The following is a 23,481-nucleotide window of genomic DNA, read 5'->3' as shown; positions in this document are numbered from 1 at the left end:
AGAGAGACAGAGCAGGGACCCCCTACTACATGAATTGTATGTATAAAATGAACTGGGCATACAATAACATGTAGGGAGGCCTAAAGCCTTTATACGTACCTTTTTAGTCCATAGAATACTAAGCTATTAAAATAGCCTAATAAGAGTTAGCATGATTTCATAAATCATGTTTTATTGTTAAACATACTATACATGGGGCACATTGAATCCTTAGGAATAACTGTATGATCTGTGGATGGCCTTAGTGACTAACTTACCTTTAGGCCAATAAGCAGTGGGGATTTATATTTAATAAGAATATGTTGGATTAATGTCAAGACTTTTTTTAAGTTTTGAAAAACTTTCAAAAATTAACAATAATTTGGAGGCCCTCCTGCATTGACTGTGAGGACCCCATGTTGAAGATCTCTGTTCTAGGAAAGGAGAACTTTCACATTGGCCCAAGAGCTTCAATACAGGTCATGTTGATCATATGATGGTTATTGGGATTTAGTACTCATGAATCTAACAACTGAACATAAAGAATATAACTTCCCTGAATGCATTGCACAACACTGAAACTTATTTCTCATTTTACAAGAATTGTACATCATATAAATGTATTTATTTATTTTTTTGTTCTCTGTATATATATTTTATGATATGTACGTAATGTTTTTATACTTTTATTTTGTGCTGTCAGTATGAGTTCACCTGTTTTCACTCTTAGATAAACAAAGTAATGTCCATTTCTCAGGTGTCTTCTGAATGTTTTATATTTTCTAAGATGCAATTAAAGGTGTCCTGCTTTTTAAGAAATATATTTTTGCACTGCAGTGTATCTGCATGACTATAGTGCACACTCAGTTAAAAGCATGTTTGACTTTTCTTTGCATAATCACAAAAGTATATTAGAGAAGATCAGAAATCACAGGTCAAAATGGAGACATATGATGCAGGTTGTTGGTAAGAAGTAATGAGGCTTTCACAGTGTTCAATCAATTGGTCATAATGATTTAATTCACAATTTTTAAATCTCATTCCAATATAGTCCAGGTTTTCAGGATGTCTTCTTTGCTATGTGAACATTGAAAATCTATGCATGTTGTTATCCTTGAGTTTGAACAGACGCAGATGTAAATGTACTGGTACATTTGTACTGTAAAGTATGGTATGCATGACCTAACGTCTGCTTTAAGCACACCTAACTTCTGTAAAGTTGTTAACAGCGTCTTAAACATAGCCCCTTTCCTTTTCCGGTGTTGATCCTTTTTGGAGGCCTGGACAAGACATTATGTTTCTTGATGTGACAGCATTTTAAATTGTTAAGAGTATTTTCTAAATAAAAGCTTAGACTCCAGACTTATTTATATAATCTGACTTCTTTGAACACTCAATGGGAATTCAAATTATATTTACCCTCTAATAGCTGACATGTTTAACCTAAAGGGATAGGGGTAATTTCATGAATGAATTTGGCCTTGGATGTTTGACTTAACCAGCCTCTAATCTTTTTTCTGTTATCTTCTCCTTTCTGAGAGCTTTGATCGCTCTCTCACTAACACAAATGCTGCACAGTGGTGGAAAGGCTGCTGTTGGCGATAGCACAATATGGGTATTGCATAATAAGTAATAATGGCATGACCTTGCACATCTCTGAAAATATAGCAGTCTAGGGAGGGATTAAACTTTCTGTTCCATGCTATGCCTCCTAATAGGATTGTGCTTTAACGAGTCAAGTACTTGATGTGAAAGCACAGTGATGTTAAATGTAAATGTACAGTAGGGTGGTATCATACGTGACATGAAGTGCATCAATAACATTGTTTACTTCGTTGCTGTTTACATGTAAAAATATACTGAAATGTATAAAAAATAATGTAACATAAAATAATTTGGATATCACTCTTTTCTGTAATAAATCATGGATTGTATCTTTTAAATTAAGTCTGCTCTCTTTATTTGTGTTACTCTTTTTATATATATATACTCTTATATGATATAAACAACAGACAAACAGCCTCTGGGCCTGACTGATATCTTCATGACTGTCCAAGTTTAACTAAATCTGCTGACGGAACAAACCGGAGCACAGTGGAGAGCATAGATTGTTTTCTTTTTTCCCCCCTGCTATTATCACAAACCACAAATCTTCTTGCCACAGAGAGTTCACATAACATGTGTTTTATCACAAATCCACTATTTGAGTAATGTAGGATTTCCCCACTATGTTATGACTGGTTACTGCCACTGCTGCTCAGTCTTCACTTCTAACTTCTTTTTTTCGCTCATGCCGTGAAAACTTAACACTCCAGAAGAAATACGAAATTGTTTACTTTGAGCTCTGTTGACAATTGTTTGATATTTTAAATATAGGGTTAGGGTTAAATAAAACTAGCTGCCAGTGGTGAAAAAGAAGTCTACTCAAACCCTTTCCTTAAGTAGAAGTAACATTACCAATGTAAAAATATGTCACTGCAAGTAAAAGTCCTGCATTCAAAAGTCTAAATCTACTCAAAGTTTCAGAAAAAGGGCCACTGAACCTGATAAATTATATTACCTTTCTCTTTTTATGGCATATTGTAAGAACAGGAACAAACTATACGGGGACTAACACCTTAAAACATTGCTCCATCATTCTTCAAGTTTTCAAAAATTCCACAGGGTACCTTTAATGATTGAACATTAAGAAAAATGTTCATGTTAGGAAAGAGGGAGGGGAGCAGCCACATACAGGATCTGCTCCCCACAAAATGAAAGCTGCTCTGGTTCAACATTAAATGTATTCTCTGACTCAGTTGCACATAGCAGCAGCAGTTGGGAGCTTTCTGCTGGACGCCAAAGGTAATCCTGTAGGACTGTTACAATAAAAGGAGCAGCGTTATTCACATTTTGAGCAGAGCGGTTATCAAGAGACAACGGATATAATTCTCTAAGTTAACCACTCTCCCTCGCATTCAGACTGCAGACATTAGAGCACCTTCAGCTGACTGATGTTATTCATATAGCAAAGATTTACAGTGCAGGTTAGGAAGGTAATCAGTGGGGCTGCTGAGACTGTGGCCATAAATCCAACGGTACTGAGGTATGAACAGGACAGGGAGCCAAGGATGGCCAAGGGGACAAAGGAGTCACAAACTGCCGTCTACAAATCATCAGCTGGCTTATAGAGGGAGACATTCACTACTCCACAACCTTTATTGAACTGAATCTTTTATACAGATCTGTTTTCACAAACCTAGAGTGTGACAAAACATGTTAATAAAAATCTGTTCCATATTTGAGCAGTTAATTTTCAGTCACAGTGGCAGCTGGCAATGTTGGTCTGTTGGTCAGTCTACCACTTTGGTTCAGACTAAAATATCTCAGCAACCATGAGATGGACTGCTATGACATTTTGTGCAGACATTTATGGTCCCCAGAGGATGAACCCACTGACCCACTTTCCTCTAGCCACCACAAGGTTGACATGTGATGTTCTGGGTGAAATGTTTTGACTATTAACTATTGGATAGTCATGACATTTTGTATGTATTAATGTTTTCCTTCAAGTTAACAAAAAATAATTTTCCTGACCCCTTAACTTTTCCATTTAGTACCAGCATCAACATTTTAAGTTGTCCATTACGACCAAATACCTGCAAACATATTCATGTTAATAGCATGTTAACAAGATAGTAAACATGGTAAACATAACTGCTAAACATCAACATGTTGGCATTGACGTCAGCATTTAGCTCAAAGCAGTGTTGGGCCTAAGTAAAGCCTCACAGAGCTGCTTGTTTGTAAATGTATCCCTGTTCACAGGATGGTTCATTTATCATCAATGCATTTGATATGAGTGTTTACTGGCTTCTTTTATTGAGTGTAAACCAACATGAGATTTAAGCATGAACTGACAAGACACTTGAAAGACTTGTTTAAACTAAACATGGCAGGACAACGAACAAATCCTAAACCAACATGTTGTTGTTTAAATCATAAACTGTAGGGATTTTGAGATAATTGCCTTCCAAAAAAACATTTTTAAGAACCAAGCCATTTTAAGCAGTACAAATGTTTTAAAAATTCTGGTAAAGATAACAGTTCAGCAGGCATGGTGGTAAATGCATAGTTGGGTGAAAGAGGGGTGGGTTTCAGATATGAAGCATGAGTAACAGCAGTGACAGATAAGTCTGTCTGAGTAAAGCCTCCTACACTGAGAAGCAGCAGCCTTGAATTACTTTACTGTTCTGGAAGGAAGAAGTAAGTAAGTAAAGTTTCTTTAAATAACACTTTTCACAGATAAAAAAAAAAAACACAAAGCCAGTGCTGAGTGTGACAATGAAGTGTTCAATCAATATCCTCACCTTAAATGACACATTTTGCAGAAATCCAACCAGAAAAACACTTATTAATGTCAACAGGCATTGCAAATGCTGCACTTTTTGCATAGGAAGAATTTCTTTGTAGAGCAGCCAACACACAAACAACTAGTGGTGTAGTCTACGTGACAAGGCAGGTAGATAAGGCAGTATACCTAGTAAGAAACCTCCAGGAAAATGTGCAATGACATATAATAACATACTTTCCATTATATTTTTGATATGTTTTGAATTGTCATCTAGGTTTTCTTTTGATAGGCTAAATAGAGGTATTTCCACCGCATATTGGTGCATTAAAGTGTATCAGAATGCAGGAATTGAAATCTTTGACGCTCAAAGTTTCCCCGGTGGAGGACACCCAGATGCCCCACTTTGATATGTCCATTGTGGTCCATATATTTCTATAGTACAGTATACCTGCTAAAATAAATTAGACTACAACACTGTAAACAGTATGATAAGCAGAGTAAGGACTAAAAGCAAACACAAAACTGCTCTCTAAAAGTGTTAAACACATTATGTCATATTTCTGACATTATGTGAAGACAATTCTGCATATGTTACAGTCAGTGTCTAAGCCTGGAAGGAGCTGTGTCTCTGGATTATGGGCTGATTGAAACACTGCAGACATGCCTCCACAGGAGAGGCACTGGCACACAAGGTGTCTCTCAGAGTTGGTGTCAAAGACAAGAGCCAAGAGAGTAATTTGTCATCAACATTGTTCCATTTAAAAGCAGGGTCATGATTAAAACATCCACATTCATTTGCACATTTGAATTAACACCTGTAACCTTCAGTGGGTTGATTTCCAGTCGATCCATTGGTGGTACTCCCACTTTCCGTTTGTGACCTTATTGCTTTTGAACAATGGGGAGTGTGTGGGTTTCTAAAAGCATCATCATTCAGCTGTGGTTTGTGTGTAGGAAGAGAGAGAGAAAAAGTACTACTAATTTGCCCACAGCCATACAGGTTTAGGTTTGGCTCTTTAGTCTTGAACTATTATTTATTCTCTTTCTACCTATACTTATTCCTTAATTTAAAATTGAGCATTTACTACATTTCCTCAAAATGTTATCCGTCTTTACCAAATTTGGCACTGAATATATTTGCTTGGTTAAATATAGCACGGGATTTAATTGTACAGAAATGTTGCCAAATTGCTCATTTGACAAAACTGACACAAAAGCAAAGATTGTGGCCAAATAGGTAATTATTAGGAATAAGATTTTGCAGAGGTTTGTGCTCTCTGGGTGCTTTCTTAAATTGACTGTTGATTAGTGAGAGGAAGATTTTTCTAGAACCTTGTTTTATTGAAGGGATGCATGCAGTGAATAAACCACGCTTCACTGCTACTAACTGAGTAAAAAAAGTGTCTGAAATGATGTTGGAACATTAAGGTTTATTGTGAGACTGTGACTTTGCAGCCTATCTCTGCAGCCTCCCACACAGGCTGCAGGCCCTCGACCCTCCTGCTCTCTCAGATCAGCACTGTAAGGAAACAAAACACATTACCACCATGTGAAAAGCATCAGTCCAAACTGCAGCCTTCAGGCCTCTGGACACACACAGGCATGTGCACACACACACACACACACACACACACACACACACACACACACACACACACACACACAGTAGAGGATAAAGAACATCCCTCACAATTTTGATAAATCATTATTTGTTGTCACATCTGTTGCTACATATGCTTTCAAGCAAGTTTGTGAAGTGGCTGCTCTTCTTTCAGTTTACTCTATCTGTGTTTGTGTTGAGAGATGCTGTGTTTATTCAGGTGTGTGACTGAAGATGAAACAGGGAAAGGCTGCCTGCCGGAAAGCTTCAATCTGTCTTTGCTTGTGTCCTACTTCAACAGTGTGTTTAGCAGTATAACAGTATTTCAATTTTGCAAACAGACATAAAGCTCAAGTCACCCCGAGTGAAAGCTAAAGTTAAATTTAAAAAACATCTTTCCCCACACTTGCAAAACTCCCCACAATTGCAAAATATTTCCAAACTGAATGTTAATACTTCACTATGTAGCGGTGCAGTGATAAAACTTCTACAGATGCCATGACACTGACTATTCCTCTTTTTTCTTCTTTTTTTATTACTTTTGGACCTTTGAGGTGACCTCTTTAAAATCTCTCATGAACTACTGTTGGGTCATGATTAAACCTTCAAAGTTAAATTCAATAGAAGGGGCAAACTGTGTGTGTGCCAAATGTAGAGCCCTAAAGATTAAATAATCAATATTCTCATATTAACAACGAGTCAACTGATGTGTGCAATGTGAAGGGGTTATTTACAGTGACAAACCCACAGAGAATTTTCATTTAACACATCTCTCAGCTCAATGTTGTGGTTGTCTGACCCACAACTTTACTGTTTTGCTTTAGTCGTGCTGCTCTAATCAGGGTCATATCCAGTCATGGCAGGCAGCTGTTCTAAGTGAAAATGCTCTATATAACCCAATGTACACTAGTGTTGTTTGTTACACAAAGTTAGTGAGCTGGTGAACATGAAAAAAACGGATATTTCATCCCCACAATGATCTGCATCTGATTAATCACCTGTAATTTAAAGATCTGCCTTAGGCCTTTTTTTCTGTCAGAGATTTTGACAGTGTCATCATCAATAATATTAATACAGGCTGTGTTCCATTTAATTCATAGTTTCAGGTACAATTTTTTTCAGGTTTATGCTGTCTCACTGATACAGTGAAATGAAACAGAGCTATTGTTAACGTATGAATTACACATGAGCTTTTCCTGCTGTGACATTCAAAATGTCTGCTCTGAAAAAGGCCTATTTCCTCCATTATCTGACATCCACACCCACCTGAACAGCTGCCCCCAATTCCTTCATCTGCTCCCATAACATTCCTGTATCGTCTCTGTAGCACTTGTTTCCTGACAGATTGTGCATTAAGTGTTCCAGCTTTGTTGTCTGATTTCTACACCCCTGTGTTTTGAGTCTTTGATCCCAGCAAAGTGTTTGGACTTCTGCCGGCTCGATCTCTTGGTTTTGTTTTCTTGCTGACTACTTATCTGTTGCTGATCTGTATCTTGCCTATGGACAAGGTAAATCCTGCCTTTATCCCTCTGCTGCTGTCTGAGGCGTCTGCTGTGTCTCTAAAATCAGAACTGTTCAAGAAACAACTCAAAAATGAAACACGACAAACATAATTTCATTTCCAAATGTTTCATACGCTATTCCTAAAATGTATGTTTCTTTATATATATTCTATCCACCCCACCACCACGTGCCCCAAACACTGTTTGGTCATGAACGGATGGCTCAAACAAAGGACAAACCAAGCCATAACCAGTCCTGTGTTTACAGCTTGCCACATGTTTCCAGTTTGTGTGGGCTTAGCTAACATGCTGAGAGCTATAGCTGAGACCACCCTGGGATGATGCAATTACCCAAGACAGGATGTGCAGTAGAGGGGATCGTAGCCCAGGGGACGCCCCATCCGTGCAGTAATGTGATCACCTGAGTGAAGTAATCAGAGTGAGCTGTAAATATACTCTCACAGACTGGGAACCCACTAGAAATGCATCAACTAAGTCCTAAGAGCTCCACTCTTCAAATTCACTGCATTTGTTGGTAAAAGTTACTGATTTTAAAATATATTCCTCCTATTCCCGTGTACTGTTCACAAGGTGAAACAACAGACCATCTGTTCTTTTATTGCATGTATTTTTTTGGCATGAAAATAACAGAACTGATTGATTTCCTTTGGAACTGTTGTTTATCAGAATTAGAATCAGAATATTGAAACGATCTTGAAATATTGAATATAAAAAAATATTAAAAGTTATATCATAGTATGTCAAAAAAAGTCATAAAAAGTCATGGTAAAGAATGTCAAAAAAAGTAATTGCATGTCAAAAAGCAGTTGGAGGTTAAGTGCCTTGCTCAAGGGCACCTCAGTGGTGGTAATGAGGGTGGGCAAGCGTTGCGCTTTCTCTTTCCCCAACCATATTTTATCATGTCGGTGTGGGGATTGAACCGACAGCCTCCCGGTCACAAGCTTGCGTCTCTAACCTTGAGGTCACCACTGACACTTTTTTCAGTCATTCTAAACATATTTGGGTCCAGAGGTTTAGGTCTGGACTAATGGATAGCTCTGTCTTCCACTTTAAGAATGAGAGAGAGACTGAAGGATTCTTTCTAAACTCCTGATCTGCTATCTTTGGTCACATCCTACGCACCTGCCCTACAAAAGAGGAGTGAAAAATGATTTCCTACGTTATAGTATAGTATGTCAAAAAAAGTCACAAAGAAGGCATAGTATAGCATGTTGAAAAAAAAGTTATAGCATAGTATGTCGGAAAAAAAAATTTGTGACTTCTTTGTGACTCATTTTGAGTCAAAATGAGTCACAAAGAGGTCAAAGTATAGCATATGGCATACTGTGTTGAAAAAAAGTCCCAAAAAAGTCACAGTATAACATGTCAAAAACATTCATAGTAGCCTATAGTATGTCAAAAAAGCACTCAAAAAGTCATAGTATAGCATGTTGAAATAAGCCCAAAAGAAGTCCAGAAAAAAGTAATAGTATAGCATGTTGAAAAAAATCACTAAAAAGTCATAGTATAGTATGTCGAAAAAAAGTCAAAAGGAAGTTATAGTATAGCATGTTGAAAAAAGTCACAGTATAGTATGCCGAAAAAAGTCCCAAAAAGTTATAGCATGTTAGAAAAAAATCACAAAGAAGTCATAGCCAAAAAAGTAATTATATAGTATGTACATAGTACTGTATGTCAAAAAAAAAGCCCGCAAAAACGTCCGGAAAAAAGTCATAGTATAGTCCAAAAAAATCCAAAAAAATGACAGTATAGTATGTCGAAAAAAGTCCCAAAAAAGTAATGGTATAATATTGAAAAAAAATCCCCAAAAGTCGTAGTATAGTATGTCGAAAAAGGTCAAAGTATGGAATGTTGAAAAAAGTCCTAAAAAGTCATAGTAGCCTATAGTTTGTTGGGGTTATGAATCCGATGTGTTCTCATAATGAAAAGTGAAATTGTTGTAACAAAACTAAAAGCTACTTGTGGGGATTGATCCTACGACCAATGCAGGCTTGTTAACAGCATTTTACACACTGAGCTACCTGATCTGATACCCACTGTTTGGCTCTTCATTTTAAATGCAAGAACCTTAATTAGGCCTACTGCTCTTTTAAAAAGATTGATACGGTAACCTACAGACTTAATTTGACCTTTAGCACCTTATCTTGGTGAGCCATGTTTGAAGCCAACTGACTGAAACCGCTACTCATAAGGTTTGAAACCACGACAACAGCAGGTCTCGAAAACAACATTCTACCACACTGAGCTATCCGATGTGACACGACGGTGTGCACTGGTTCCGATGTGGATTTGGTTTGTTCATTCTACGTGTAAGACCTTAATAAGGACTATTATTAAACAACACCTAAGCCTAAGGTAACTCTTAACGCTGTAAAATCCACATCGCACATGCTCTGTTTTGAAATGCAATAATGGATTTGTGTATTATGATTCGTGCTTAATTTCTGCTCAAATATAAATAATATGGGGCAATAAGAAACAGCCCAACAGTATTTAGCTTAGTTATATTGTTTTGTGACTTTTGTTAAGAAGTGTGGTTGGAGTTGGCCTTAACCCATCAGGGGCCACCAGGGGCCCTCGCACTGTAGCTTTAAACAGGCGGCCTGCTCCTTTTAGGTGACGGGGGACTGTGTAACATGAGTCGCGATGAAAACTGTGCGCCTGGTCCGACTGCCAGGGCAGATGCTGTTCGCCATAGAGAAAGAAGGGTTGCATGATGGATCCTGTCCCGCTGCTGCTCATCATAGTCACATCTTTGCCGTTTTGCTCGGCAGTCTACGCCGGGCCCCTCCAACCGGAGATCTCCAATGGTACTTTCCATCACTTCTTTGTCCCGGACGGGGATTACGGAGAAACTGAAGACCCTGAGGACTGCCAGATGTTGTTTAAATTCTCGGATGTGTATCCATGTGGGGCCTCTGAAGAGAGGGACACCGTGGTGAGGGACGACTTCATCATCACCACGCTGCAGGCGGAGGACGCGGCGCGGCTGCTGGAGGGCATCGGCCGGTCTGTGGCGCACGACCTGGACGGAGAGGACAGCTACGGGAAGTTCCTCCAGCGGGAGGTCTCCCAGATCGGCGAGGCGTTTTCTAACGTGGACAAGTCTCTGCTGGAGCTGGAGGTGAAGTTTAAACAAAGTCAAGAAACGGAGCTGAGAGAGGAGCAACAATTGAACGGCTATGTAATGAAGCAAGTGAGTGACATCCGGGGAGCTCTGAGGGAAACTACAGACATCGCTTTGGGACTGAAAGATAAACACGAGCTGCTGTCTCTCATCATTCGCAGTCATGGTACTAGACTGAGCCGCCTGAAAACAGAGTATCTTAATGTTGGCTCATAGTGTGGTTATTGAGAGATATGTGTGTGTGTGTGTGTGTGCGTGTGTTCGGGCGCATGCGTACGTGCGTATGTTTATGTGACCCTCCAGTTCAACAAACAACTGGAAAGTTGTGGCTTATGAATTAATATCTCTGACGTTTGGCTATCCCCAATCTTTGGACATGTCATTAAAAGGAGCTTTAACACAAACATCAAGACATTCCAAAGGAAATGTGAACATAAATTATGTCTGCATGGAGTCCTGTGTGCCACCAGAGTACGAAAATAAAAGCCCTCCGAGTGGATTTATTAGTCTCCGAATCAATATTATACCTATACATTTTTGTCTGTATGGTTTAAATTATGTTGTTTATACATTATGTAGGTTATAACTGATCAAATAAATGCTTATTATTCATCTTATATCTTAACTTCCCCTTTTACTTTTAAGCAAGACATTATGCTTCAGTGTCTCTAACAATTAAGAATTTTGATGTCAAAAGTAGTTCATGTTGCATCATATTCATAAGTTTTATCCTGCATATACACAAACTACCAACAGTGCTGTATTTAAAAAAAAAAGTATCCGTCCTTTGAAGCTTGAGGTTTACTTAAACAGTAAAAATATTTGATATCTTAACTTTTGATTTTCGGCTGTCATGTCTTTACATCCTCATGTTTGTTGTTGGCACCACAAGTGCCAGTCTCGATTGTCCTGTCTAAGTGGCCCTGGTTGATTGGCGTTTAAAATCTGTCTTCGCCTCCCTCTTCCATCTGGAAGTCATCTACTCGAATATGAAGCATGTTTGTCAGAAGACACCGCAAATTCAAAATATACAGTAAAGCACTGTAAATGAAATGTCAATACCCATAATGCAATGTTTATTACAGTAATTAACCGGAAAAGAAAATTATGGTATTTTACTGGGCCATTTGTGGTAAGTAACTGTAGAAATTACAGCAAAGTCTAACAGTGCAGTCACTGTCTTTGTCATATGCTCTTTTGTCTGTTATGATCTGTAAAATGTTCATATATGAAATGTGTCATTGTGTTGGAAATCTGACTGGTTTTGGATGATATCATAATGTAGACTCATAAATGACAGACAGCTTGTTTAAATCTCCAAAGAAATATTCGCTCTTGCTCATCTGCCGTGTCAACATACACTGTTTTATTTCAGACGCATTGTTTATAAGAGGAAAGTTGTTTTGCATTCTTGAGAGGCATTAACTCTACCTCCTCCACAATTTGCAGTGCTTTTAATTTACTATGTTGAATGCCTTTGGTGGAAATCTGTGTATTTTCTCTCTTTAACTACCGTTTAAAACTCTCTTGTTACAGCCAGTCTGCAAGAACCGCAAAGTAACTGCCATAAGCGTGCCCACTTTTTACAGAGATCATGTCTATGCAGATGTGAGGAAGCCAGATGGGCTGCCATGGGCGCAACTGGGTGTGATTTCCTCTGTCTGGTTTTCCTCACAGTCCAGCTTCCCCTGAGGGACCCCTTTTTGAAAAACAGTTCTCTGTAGCTCAGCACAGTGCGAGCCAACGCCGTCAAAATACCCAGAGCTGCAAGATCTCCATTTGCAGAGAAACCCTATATGTCTGTATGGCTCTTAATTTCCAGGGGCACCGCAGGGCTCAAAAAACTTGATTAAAAGATTTGGTTAAAATTTCCACTATGAGTAAAATTTAGAGCGGCTCACTAAACTTTTCATAAACAACTCAGCCGTCTTACTTAATGTCTTTTTTTTAACTCAAATCAATAAGTCAACCTACAGATTGGTTTCAGGTCCCTGATGCTCAAACGGTGGAAGGCTAGAGTGTCAAGCACGCTGTTAGAAGAATGTATTCTCCTCACTGAGATATAAGGACAAACAAAGAGAGGTCAGGAATGCAGAGCGGAGTTGACCTGAGAAAACACTGATCCCTCTCCGTGCACAAAGCCCCAAAGCCACATGCCTCTAGTGTTATTATTAGAAAGATGATAGCTATTTGAACACAGCTGCTACTAGCTCTACCATTATAATCCAAGAAATGAGTACTACTGCATATTACTACAACTTCTAATAGTATTACCATCCTTCAGCTACATCTGCCACTAAATGGGTTTTTTTTATGTAGGAGTCCTTGTTTGAAAGAGACAATCTGGTCATTGCTCACACTTTAATAAGAATAGAATGATTTAGACAACTTTTTTTTATTTAAGGTCCAGTTCCTAACTTTTCCCGGAAAGCTTTAACCACATGGTATCAAGGTCCTCATTAGCAGGTCAAAATGTGGTAACTTAATTTTTTGAGGAGCTTTTAAATGGATTTCAGTGCGCTAATTCCATTACAACTGAGAAAACTCCCACTCAGCAAAGTCCCTTCTCTGACGAGGACCGTGGGATATGGATGAAAGCCTGCAGAAGAGGAAGAAGTGGACCTTGAGTTAAAGTTAGTTTGTTAACCTGCTCTATTCGCAGTCTAATATTTACTCACATACAGTGGTGAAGAAGTACTCAGAAGAAAAACTATTCATGAAAGTTGGCCCATTTCAAAATAATATATTATATGGTGAGTAATGAGCAAAAGTACAGAATAGCAGAAAATTGAAATAAAAACTGTTCTTAAGGACAATACTTGAGCAAATGTACTTAGTTGCTTTCCATCACTGCTCGGACAGTATTTTGTTTTTCAAAGAAATACCCTCCTGTCATACATTTGAAGCACTGGCCATTTTTACATTTTCATCTATTTCACTAAATAAGTACTTTTTACTTTTCCACTCCATTTATCTAATAGCTGTAAAACATTGACGGAGCTCATGTATTTGAATGGAGTTAGACTTTAAATAAGCCAGGAGTATGTTAAGAAAGTAGGAGGCCTACTATATTAAATTCCTTTTTTATGCTATATAGGACATGGAGGATTCTCCTCATTAAACACATGGTGCAGGTGTCACTGTTCTGAGTTCAGTGCAATACAACACTGGAAAAAGAACCATTCTTTACAATGAGTTTTGATATGTTACTCCAAATTCTTACTTTTACTTAAAATATCAAATTAGGAAAATGTAATTTAAGGTGGTATTGATACTTTACTTGAGTAAATAATTACTTCTTCCCCCTCAGCAGTTTTAAAAGTCATTCATGAGCAGTAGGCAAAAGGGAATTACTGCTGCATCATGCTAAAACAAGATTATAGGGGTTTCTCTGCATTTATGATATACAGCATATCATTTATTCTGTTATGAATTACTTACAAAAACTCTCTAAAAAACCCTCCAGTGGCCAATATGGTTTTAACTAACAACTGGGGTTTCCAACAGCAGTTGCACATAACTCCATGAAGATAATACATATAATCTGAGTAACACAAGTAAAGAGGAGATGCTAAAGAGCAGTGAAAAAAAAAAAAAATGAGTAATGATATTAGAAGTCAGACAGATTTAATTTCCAATAAACATGTAAACGATAATACAAATTTGTCAGAGTTAATGTTGTAGTCTGGATTGACAACAATTTTCTTATTTCATAATTTATGTTTATTAAATGAGATTTTGTTTCACTGTAATGCACAGCAGACAATTACTTCACTTTTTACTGTTCTAGTTGATTGTTCAATTGCTTGTTTTTTATCAGTTTTGTTGCTAGGTTTTGGTCACTGACTCACTGACATTTGCACATTTAATTGTTCAGAAGTTGTTGAATAAAACAGACTCCTTGTAACACTAACAAATAAAACAGCTGCTGTTGAAGTTTTGACCCCATTAGCTCTGTCTGCTGAAATTCCGGTGGAATCATGTCATAATGATAGAGAAAAGACGACCACAAAGAAGTTTATATGAGGTCTGTTCAGTGTGTTACATGGGAAGAAATAATAGTTTTGCAAGGCTGTTTTATTTTTCAAAAATATTTTGATGGGGGTAAGCCCTTAAGAACAACAAAACATTTCCCTCAAACATAGTTTGGTCTTAATGCTCATATTTTTCCTTGAATAAACACAAATGCATCTGCATACAATTCAAAAAGTACATGTACATATCTTGTTTTGAATGAGTACATAATGACACACAGTTGCCCTTTGAAATGTGACGGTTCACATCCATAGTTTGATCGTAAATACAGATTTAAAAGTTGTGCTGTTTATCGTCTTGCCTGTGTTTCTTTTTCTCTTTTTTTCTCCTTAAACTAGCAGATTTTACAGGAATATTACAGATTTTTCTTGAAGAGCAAGCAATTAACACTGAACAGTTCATTCATGAAGAGGGACAGAACCAAAAGCACCAGAAGAACTGAAATTGTCTATGCCAAATGTCACCTCTTTTTCATCTTCATGTGAGCGAGAGCCAGTGTCCTTTGCTTTCTCTGTGCCAAGCTGTGTGAAGGCTCTCACTGCTCTGAGTCCCTGGGTATAACTGTCTGTGCAGCAGGGCTCGTCACTGTTTCAAGATGAGACAGGTGTCTGTTAGATGAGCGTCCGCCTGTCACACACAGCCATTCTCCTGCCTGGGCTTGTGCACCACAGGTGTGTGTGGAGGGTAGAGGGAAGGAGCAAGTGTACACAGGAAGCCAGCCAGCAATGTCAGGCCCAGTCCACCCCAAGCACAAAACATGGACCAGCCATAACCGTGACTGATGTCCTCTGGTATTCCAAACATGTAGCGAGGATAGCGAGAGAGTTCAAAGTTGATCCCTGCCACACATGTGCAGAGGGAGATAATGCAGCATGTCCCTGCCAGAGAAAAAGAAAAAAAGTCTCAAACAACACCAACCCATTTTCATCTCCTCTGATGCATCATTTCACTACTCTCTCATTAACAAAGGCCTTACTGCCCCTCTGTGGTGATTCAGGGCAGTGCTCTTTCATCTTACCTCCCATGAGGAAGAGAAGTCCAGCCACATACTGCATTAGATCATGCTTCTTGCAGCAGCCCAGCACGCCTATGATCCAACCGAACAGGATGATGGAAATGGCCATGCCTACAAAACTGGCAGTCATCCTCTGGAGGTCTGCAAAGCACACATGATAAATGACAGTGTTTGTTGGGGCACTGGCGAGTTTTTCTAAATTATTCATCAGATTAAGAAAAGACGTTTTGGGAACTCACGGAGCGCATGCCACTCGTCCTGCCTTATTGTCTTCGTCAGATTGATTGGCAGATTTCTGGGCAGCGCTGATGATGAGTAGTAGTATTTTATTGGTGTGCAGCGCGGAACCAATCCTGTGGATGTAAACAACAAAAAGAGGATGTCACATAAGCACTGAGATCAGATGAAGAGGATTTCACAAGGCTCTCTGCTGCCACCCCCCTCCCAAAACAAATCACCCAACCCACGTCCACCATCACCCACTCACACCATTGTAGAGCTCCTTATTGTACGCATCTCAATGATTCTGTTACTACAGCTTGCCCTTTTGTCTTGGAAAACAACACAGCACGTCGACTGTAACTGTCCTCCGCTGTAGGCTACCGAGTAGGCCTTGAGGGTATGTGCGCAGCATCAGCACCTTGGATAGCGCATTCGTGCACAAAGTATTTACTGATAGTGTCTGACACACAACGACACACATGTCCCAAACACATTACAGCGTAAAATACAATCCCCCAAAACCAAACCTTTAAAGATCAAATCCTCAATCTCCAAGTCAAATCCTCCTCGGTGGCACTTTTTCCACAGTCCAGTGATGGTGGAGTTGAATTGCCGACTGCAAAGGGACTCCATTGCCGGGGCAGGAGGCAAGAAGTGCCGCTTAGCCCGAAGCAGCATTTCGTCGTTCCTCCTCTCCACATTTCTCTCTTTTGGCAACATGCGAAGTGGAAGGTTGTTGTTGGAGATGTAAATGTAGCCGGGGTCGTTTCTTTTGTTTGAATAATTCTTGCAGCGTTCCCGGTGCCTCCTCGCGTCAGTCTCGTACCAGTTGTCAGTGCTGATCGCTACTGCTATCAGTCCCAAAGCGCAAAATGCCAAAAAGAGACCTGCCGCGGTTAAAGTCCTCATAGCAGCCATGTTCCATGCGTATTTTGCCTCAGTACCGTGATAATTCCGCGGGACACCAGGACTACGCTCCTGGCTGCTGCTGCTGCTGCTGCTGCTGTCAGTATTTGGGGCTTGGGAGGAAATTCAGCAATACATGGAAATCTGAAATGCAGATAAATCCCCAAAGCTCAAATTTCTTTGATTTGTCAACCACTGACGAAATAAGCCAAATTCCGAGGCGGGGGATCCATACATTTGGGCCTTGATGAGCTATTTCGGTTGTCTCCTCTCTGCCTCTGAACTCAGTCTAGCCTAGATACTAACCAGTCCAACATTTCTTTCCAGTAGATGGAGACAGAGCAAATATTTTAAAAGCACACCAAGCCCTAGGCCTGCACTTAACAGTAGATCATGCTATGAAATGATGCCCAAAGTTGGACACAGTCATGCCAGAGGAAGTACCCTCCCTCAGGTTGTTATATTTTGTAGCAACTTACTGCTGTTGTCTAAATGTTCAGTTATGAAACACCGAAAGACAGGCCATATTTAACCCCACAGAGGGCCTCATTTTCTCTGTCTGGTGTAGGCCTACAGGAAACAGTTTCATCACATCCCACAGATTGCCTCTGGTAACTTTCCATCCACATAGGTCCAAACATAATGCAGAGGAATACCATTTGGTTTACTGTGTAGTTGTGAGATAAGTTCTGAAAATTCATGCATTTCTTCAGTGGTTGTTTATCCACAGTTAAAAAGCCTATTGGTTTTGAGCTAATAATGTCTAGCAGGAATATTTCAACACAAACAAGTCAGTGGCTCCGGACATTTCAGTCATGTTTTGAATGGTTTCATTCTCATGGTCAATACTTCCTCAATTGAAACCATTATGCCAAATTAAAAGAGGAACAAGCTTGATTCCAAACTTCATTTTTGGTTTCAGCTCCTGTGTGCAATAGCCTAACTCTTAAATAAATCCCTTCATGTGTTAATTGTAATGGGAATTGGTTGTGATTAATAGTGAGACAACAAGTAAATCCTATTTTATTCATGTAGGCAAGCCTGATTTGTGTTGAATGAATAGTAATGTAAATTTGGTTAGGTCACATCACTGCAGCACTTGAACTGACAAGGGGGGAAGTTGAGGCATTTAAGGGCACGTCATTGAATGTGTGATAACAAATAATGTCTATTTCAAAAGTGTGACTGTTTGCACAAATATCTTTAAAGGATTTTTACATGCCTCTATGTTGATATAGGGTTTAGAGAAAACATAACATAAACAGCCCTGTGCCCGCTGCCATTCCTATTTCTCTGGACCATATTAAACATGTTTTGAATGATTATAGATATACTGTAACTGCTTATAATCTAGTCATAAATACAGGTGTCACTATGAATCCTTGTACAATCATATCTCCTATAACCATGAAAATGCATGTAAACCCGATTGTCTCATGCTGTACATGACAATCGGTCAACAGGAACTAGCTGATCATATGGATTTGACAATTGGGTGATATGAACGCAGGCTGCATTGGGTCCAGCTTGTTTCACACTTTCAGTTCCCATTTGTCTGGTGAAGTCAGTGCTCAGGGACGTTGCGTGTTTTAGTGAAGCAAGAAGAAAAAGTTAACATTCATCAGAAGCTTCAACAACAAAGATTCTCATGCTGCCTTGTTTACATGATGGAAAGATATGTCATTACATCTGTAAGTGCTGCTGATTTAATGTTTCATGTCTCATTGTTGTTAGTGACATTGAGATAATATTTTAATGGTTTATTCTGTTTTCATATCTTCAAAAAAAAAAAAAGTAACCAAGTCATTCTAGTGACCAAGGTGAGGCTTATAAATGCATTTATTGATTCATATATCAGAGAAGAAGACTTGCCTTTGCGAGTTTTGTATGTGTTTTAAGGATTTTTTTGCTGTGAAAATTGGGAAAGTAAGCCAAAACATACAGTAAACCTTGAGTATTTGACTTACCTGGTCTGTTACTTTATACTACTCCTTTTCCTGTCTTTAAGTTCAAATAGAAACAATAAAGATGAAACTGAATATAGAAATAAAAGTGAGGCTTGTGTAACAACTGATGGTTATATTTGACTTCATTTTGTCAGGACAAAGAGACTCAAACTTTTACTTTCTGTGACTAAATCAAAATGTTCACCTTCAAAGGCGTCAGAGGAAATCATTCCAAATGAACCACAGAATTATCGACCACCTGCAGAGCTGTACCCTTACCTTAATGTAGGGGAGATTTATGAAGGTGAGAAGATTTCACAGTTGAAAAGAGCACAAATCACTACACAACAAGAGTGCCTTACCTTCTGTTACTCATTAGACCACAGATGGACCTTCCACACGGAGCGCGTCCAGCCGACGGACTTTGAGAATTCTCCGGTGAGTCACCTCATCGAGCTTCAGTCTGTGTCTCCTCAACAACTGGTTCAGCCATACCGCTTCAGCAGTGAGTCTCTGCCCCTTCACCTGGACCCACCACTTGGACCTCTCTCTGTGTCATCACAAGTAAGTATGTGTATGGATTAGTGATGGCTCTAGCGTGAAGACATAATCTTTACATATGAGACTTGAAATACTGATACAAAGCATATTGATAAGGAAATGTTCAGCAGGAAAAAAGCGCCCTAAATCTAATACCAGAATGTAATCCTTTTACTAGCATGCAGCGGTACCTTTTTTTACACAAAACATTATGTCAAGTCTTACTTTATTATGTGATTTACATAAATCATATTATCACTGTATTTCCCCAGAGTGAAGAGACATTTATCCACAGCAGTCAAGTCTATATAAAACCCTAGAACCGGAGCTAAAGCCCAAAGAAAAACTAGGGTTTTGTTAAATGTTAAGTTTAGGTACTTCTTTAACACAGTTTGTTCCCTTTTAAAGTGAAAATGATTGCAAATTAAAATGTTAACAAGGGTTACCACAAATGATCATTAATTTTTGCCATAAACTGAAAAGCTGTGCAAAATGCCCTTTCCAGAGTTAAAGTTGAGTCAATCAAAAGACTGCTGGATTTATCCAACCAACAGTCTAAAACCAAAAGACATTCAGTTCACTATCATAGAAGACAAAGAACACCAGCAAATATTCACAATTAAGAAGCTGGAACTAAGGATTTAGGGGGGATTCTTGCTTGAATGACAATTGATTACCAACATTGTTGCTGTTGATACACATAATGTGGATTACAGTACATATGCTCCAGAACTGAATAAACAGAATGGATTCTTCGGACTAAATGTATTGCTGCCATACAAATACAGTACCGCATATGATGTGGACCGTTGGGGATATTTTCACTGAAATGTCATCTACATCACATGCTTCTGTGGAGCATTGAATTCTATTTTGGCCGTTACTTCCTCTTTTAGTACAATGACAGTGTTTAAGCCAAAATGTCAGACAGTGAATAACTGAAAAACAAAATAAATTGCAGCTCTATCACTCCTCTGTGTAAACTTGAACCATGACGTGCTTTAAATGTCTCCTAAAGATCCCACATTACAACCCATCCCTGTGCTACCAGTACCAGCCCTCTGCCTCGCCTGGACATTACTACTCAGAAGAGGAACAAAGAGGAATCAGCCCCCCGCTCGAGGTATCAGAAGGGGAGGATGAACTCGAAGACCACAACCACTCCTCCTTCAGGAAAGACAATAGTGAGTTTTCCAATGCAAATTATACCAACATCAAATCCTAATGTAATGAAATTCATCAATTCATAAACAGGGAAAACTGCTAACGGCTATACTAAATAAATGAGTCTCATATTTTCCAATCCAGGCAACAAGAAAAAAATCCGCTTGTACCAGTTCCTCCTGGATTTGCTAAGAAACGGTGACATGAGTGACAGTATCTGGTGGTTGGACCAGGACAAGGGCATCTTTCAGTTCTCCACAAAACACAAAGAAGTTCTGGCCAGCCACTGGGGAACTCAGAAGGGAAACCGCAAAAAAATGACCTACCAAAAAATGGCTCGAGCTCTGAGGAACTACGGTAAATCTGGAGAGATTAAAAAAGTAAAGAAGAAGCTAACCTACCAGTTCAGTGAGGAAGTGCTGAGAAACCTCTATTTACGTCCGTATCCCCACTGATGAGGGAACAAAGGCTGTCTTTCATTACGCTAAAAAGATTGTGTTTTGCCTGTTTGCAATTTCACTTAGTTTTTCTACCAAGTTTTCTTACCTATTTATTTGTTATTTGTTAAGCCAGTGTACATCCTCTATGGCATTTGCCTCTAGCTACATAAACTTCTTCATTTCAGACTCAAAAGTTTGTACGTGTAAATTTGTGTGTTTGTGTAAAAGGATTAAAGTTTGATTAAACATCAGGGACAGTGAATTACTTTAAATACACATTAAGTTATATTATTTTTCGTCAAATTACTTGAACTGAACCGAATCCATCTTTAAACAAGCACAAAACATGTTCTGGCCCACAGCTGATGTGTGCATATTTTAGAGCATGATTTAATATCTCATGGTTTTCAAGCCTTATTAAAATTGGACAGCAATAGATAGATGAGACAGACAGATGCAATAATGTCACCTACAGAGTAGACAGTGAACAGCTGCAGTAATTAGTAGTTTGGAAGACAAAGAGAATTAGCCTACAGCACACAACCAAGAAAGAAAAGTATCAGAGATCTGTGTGTGAGATAGATAGAGACCATTTTATGTAGTTGCAAGTAGATCGTATTGTGGAGTCAGTAAGTCTGTAGCCTACCTATAGCCTTGACATTTGGCAACTGGCAGGGCCTTGACCACAAAATCTGCTGTGCTCCATGCACGCCTGGAAAGAGGATACAAGGACATACAAAGGGAAAACTCAGCCTGTACCATTCACACAGAGGGAGATGAGAAATCATACATAACCCATACCTGATTCAAACCAGATCGAAATAGACTGTGATCCACAGATTGGGCTCATGGTCTGAAACTGACTGATAGATCTGCCAGATTGAACCTGCGGCTCCGCATGCGGCTTTTGCCTGCTCCTATGAGGCTCTTCCTGAGGGGCTGGGTTAAAAAAAAAAAAAGAGGAAAAAAAAGAATATATAGAAATAAATATATTGTGTAGGCTATATTAGACCCTTTCGCGTTTGGTATTGCGTCGGTCGGTAACATCATAGGACATAGGACAATAATGTGGTTTGTTTAAGAGGTGTTGTCGTAGCTGGCTGTATGTATTGACAATGCAAGGTAGGGGCTGAGTCAGTAATGGCAGAGTCGGGAGGGAAAAGTAAAACTAAGCGCAAATATTAAGAGGAGCACAGGACATTTTTATCTGAGTGGGAGGAACTGTATTTGTAAAGCATCAAACCTGGAGCGCCATTCACCTCACTCCATGCTAACTTTGCCCGAGATTTCCCCAAAGACAGTGAACTCCAAAAGAACAAGGTAACACGTTGAAACGGCAGTCAGAGAAGCAGACTCAGCTTTTTCAAAAAATCGCGAAGCACTCAGACTGTCACGTTAGCGTCACATCAGGTGGCATGGAATATTGCTCGCCATACAGTGAAGGGGACTTTGTGAAGACATGTCTCAAAGTCACTGCATCATTCATCAAGAGTAGGCTATCTAGTGTCTAAGAAGCTGAACTTAAGCGGCATATATATATATATATATATATATATATATATATATATATATATATATATATATATATATATATATACACACTGTTGTAGTGCGGGCGTGAATTTTTGGATCTTTATGCTGGAGTGATAGCCACCCCTGATCTAGGCCTTTTCTATTGTAAACCGCAGTTGTTCCGTTTTGAATGGTCATATTCACACTTATGACTATGGTATTTGTTGAAAAAACAACGCGTAACAAGCCTAATTGTGGCGTTGTTATGCCTGGGCGTCCGAGCTATATGCCACGAATGTTTTATGAATAGCCCCAGGTTAAAAAAAACAAACAAAAAAACCTATGCGCGCATGCTGTGTGACTGAGAGAGAGAGAGACCACCTGTGAAGCATGACAAAAAACAACGTGTGTGAATGCGCGACAAGTATAGCCTCTCAGAGTAAATGCAGGTTTCTAAACTAACTCTGTGAGTGCGGGTGTCAGCACCGAGTGATAGCAGAAAAAACAAAACAACAGCTCAATCTTTTTGTGATTTTTCCAAAAAAGAAGGAAGGGTAATTAATTGCCTGTTGATTTAAATAATAAATGCTCGAAGTGCATTTCTCTTCATCATGATTGTAGGTGGCGTTTTATTTTATTTTACAAATATGGCTCCAAAACGAACTAATTCCCTCTGTATCTGAGATGTAGCCTATATGTGTAACATGTCTTACCATTATTGCTTAATAAATGAGTCAGCAGTTAACCGTGGGGTCGCACATTCTGACGGCTACTTATCAGATGGTGACCTCTGAAGTACTGGCTCTGTGATGACTCAAACTAAAAAACTATGTGTCCAGGATAATGACAATTGGATGACCACCCCAAAACTATTTAGAAGTTTAACTCCTACTTCAGAGAAAACGTACCTTAATATATTTGTATTTACTTTCAGATTTAACATATGTCACTATGCCTGAGGTGGTTAATATGGTCAGCAGCGGTTAACTCCTTCTCGTTAGGAAAAAATTAAAAAATCATACAGCTTACACCGTGTATAATGTTTACGCCGTTTGCGTAGACGCTCTTCTTTACCCTGCATTGTCTACCACGCACGTGCAGACCAGTGTTGCCATGTCCGCTTATTCTAAGCGACTTTG

The 23,481-nt window shown here is 39.0% G+C and overlaps 3 protein-coding genes and 1 long non-coding RNA gene across 4 annotated transcripts; 3 read left to right on the top strand and 1 right to left on the bottom strand.

Moving 5' to 3' along the window:
* Positions 1–4,018: 4,018 nt before the first annotated feature.
* Positions 4,019–14,455, top strand: LOC116693899 (uncharacterized). Its single transcript, XR_004333028.1, has 3 exons — positions 4,019–4,029; positions 7,327–7,330; positions 12,994–14,455. It is a non-coding gene; the product is annotated as an uncharacterized LOC116693899 (long non-coding RNA).
* Positions 10,001–11,338, top strand: fibina (fin bud initiation factor a). Its single transcript, XM_032523161.1, has one exon. It carries the CDS (start codon positions 10,149–10,151, stop codon positions 10,776–10,778), a length of 630 nt encoding a protein of 209 aa, XP_032379052.1. The 5' UTR covers positions 10,001–10,148; the 3' UTR covers positions 10,779–11,338.
* Positions 14,280–16,752, bottom strand: tmem276a (transmembrane protein 276a). Its single transcript, XM_032523158.1, has 4 exons — positions 16,362–16,752; positions 15,852–15,965; positions 15,616–15,753; positions 14,280–15,475 (listed from the first exon to the last, which is right to left on the bottom strand). The coding sequence occupies exons 1-4, from the start codon at positions 16,750–16,752 to the stop codon at positions 15,228–15,230; spliced, it is 891 nt and encodes a 296-aa protein (XP_032379049.1). The 3' UTR covers positions 14,280–15,227.
* A 1,476-nt stretch (positions 16,753–18,228) lies between these two features.
* spi1a (Spi-1 proto-oncogene a) lies at positions 18,229–21,121 on the top strand. Its single transcript, XM_032523159.1, has 5 exons — positions 18,229–18,431; positions 18,900–18,990; positions 19,066–19,250; positions 20,245–20,410; positions 20,535–21,121. Exons 1-5 carry the CDS (start codon positions 18,405–18,407, stop codon positions 20,843–20,845), a joined length of 780 nt encoding a protein of 259 aa, XP_032379050.1. The 5' UTR covers positions 18,229–18,404; the 3' UTR covers positions 20,846–21,121.
* The last annotated feature ends 2,360 nt before the right edge of the window (positions 21,122–23,481 follow it).

Source organism: Etheostoma spectabile, chromosome 8 (assembly GCF_008692095.1).
Source record: "Etheostoma spectabile isolate EspeVRDwgs_2016 chromosome 8, UIUC_Espe_1.0, whole genome shotgun sequence".
Taxonomy (NCBI): Eukaryota; Metazoa; Chordata; class Actinopteri; order Perciformes; family Percidae; genus Etheostoma; species Etheostoma spectabile.
Note: the sequence above shows the minus strand (reverse complement) of the source record. Positions and strands in the feature narration are given on the sequence as shown.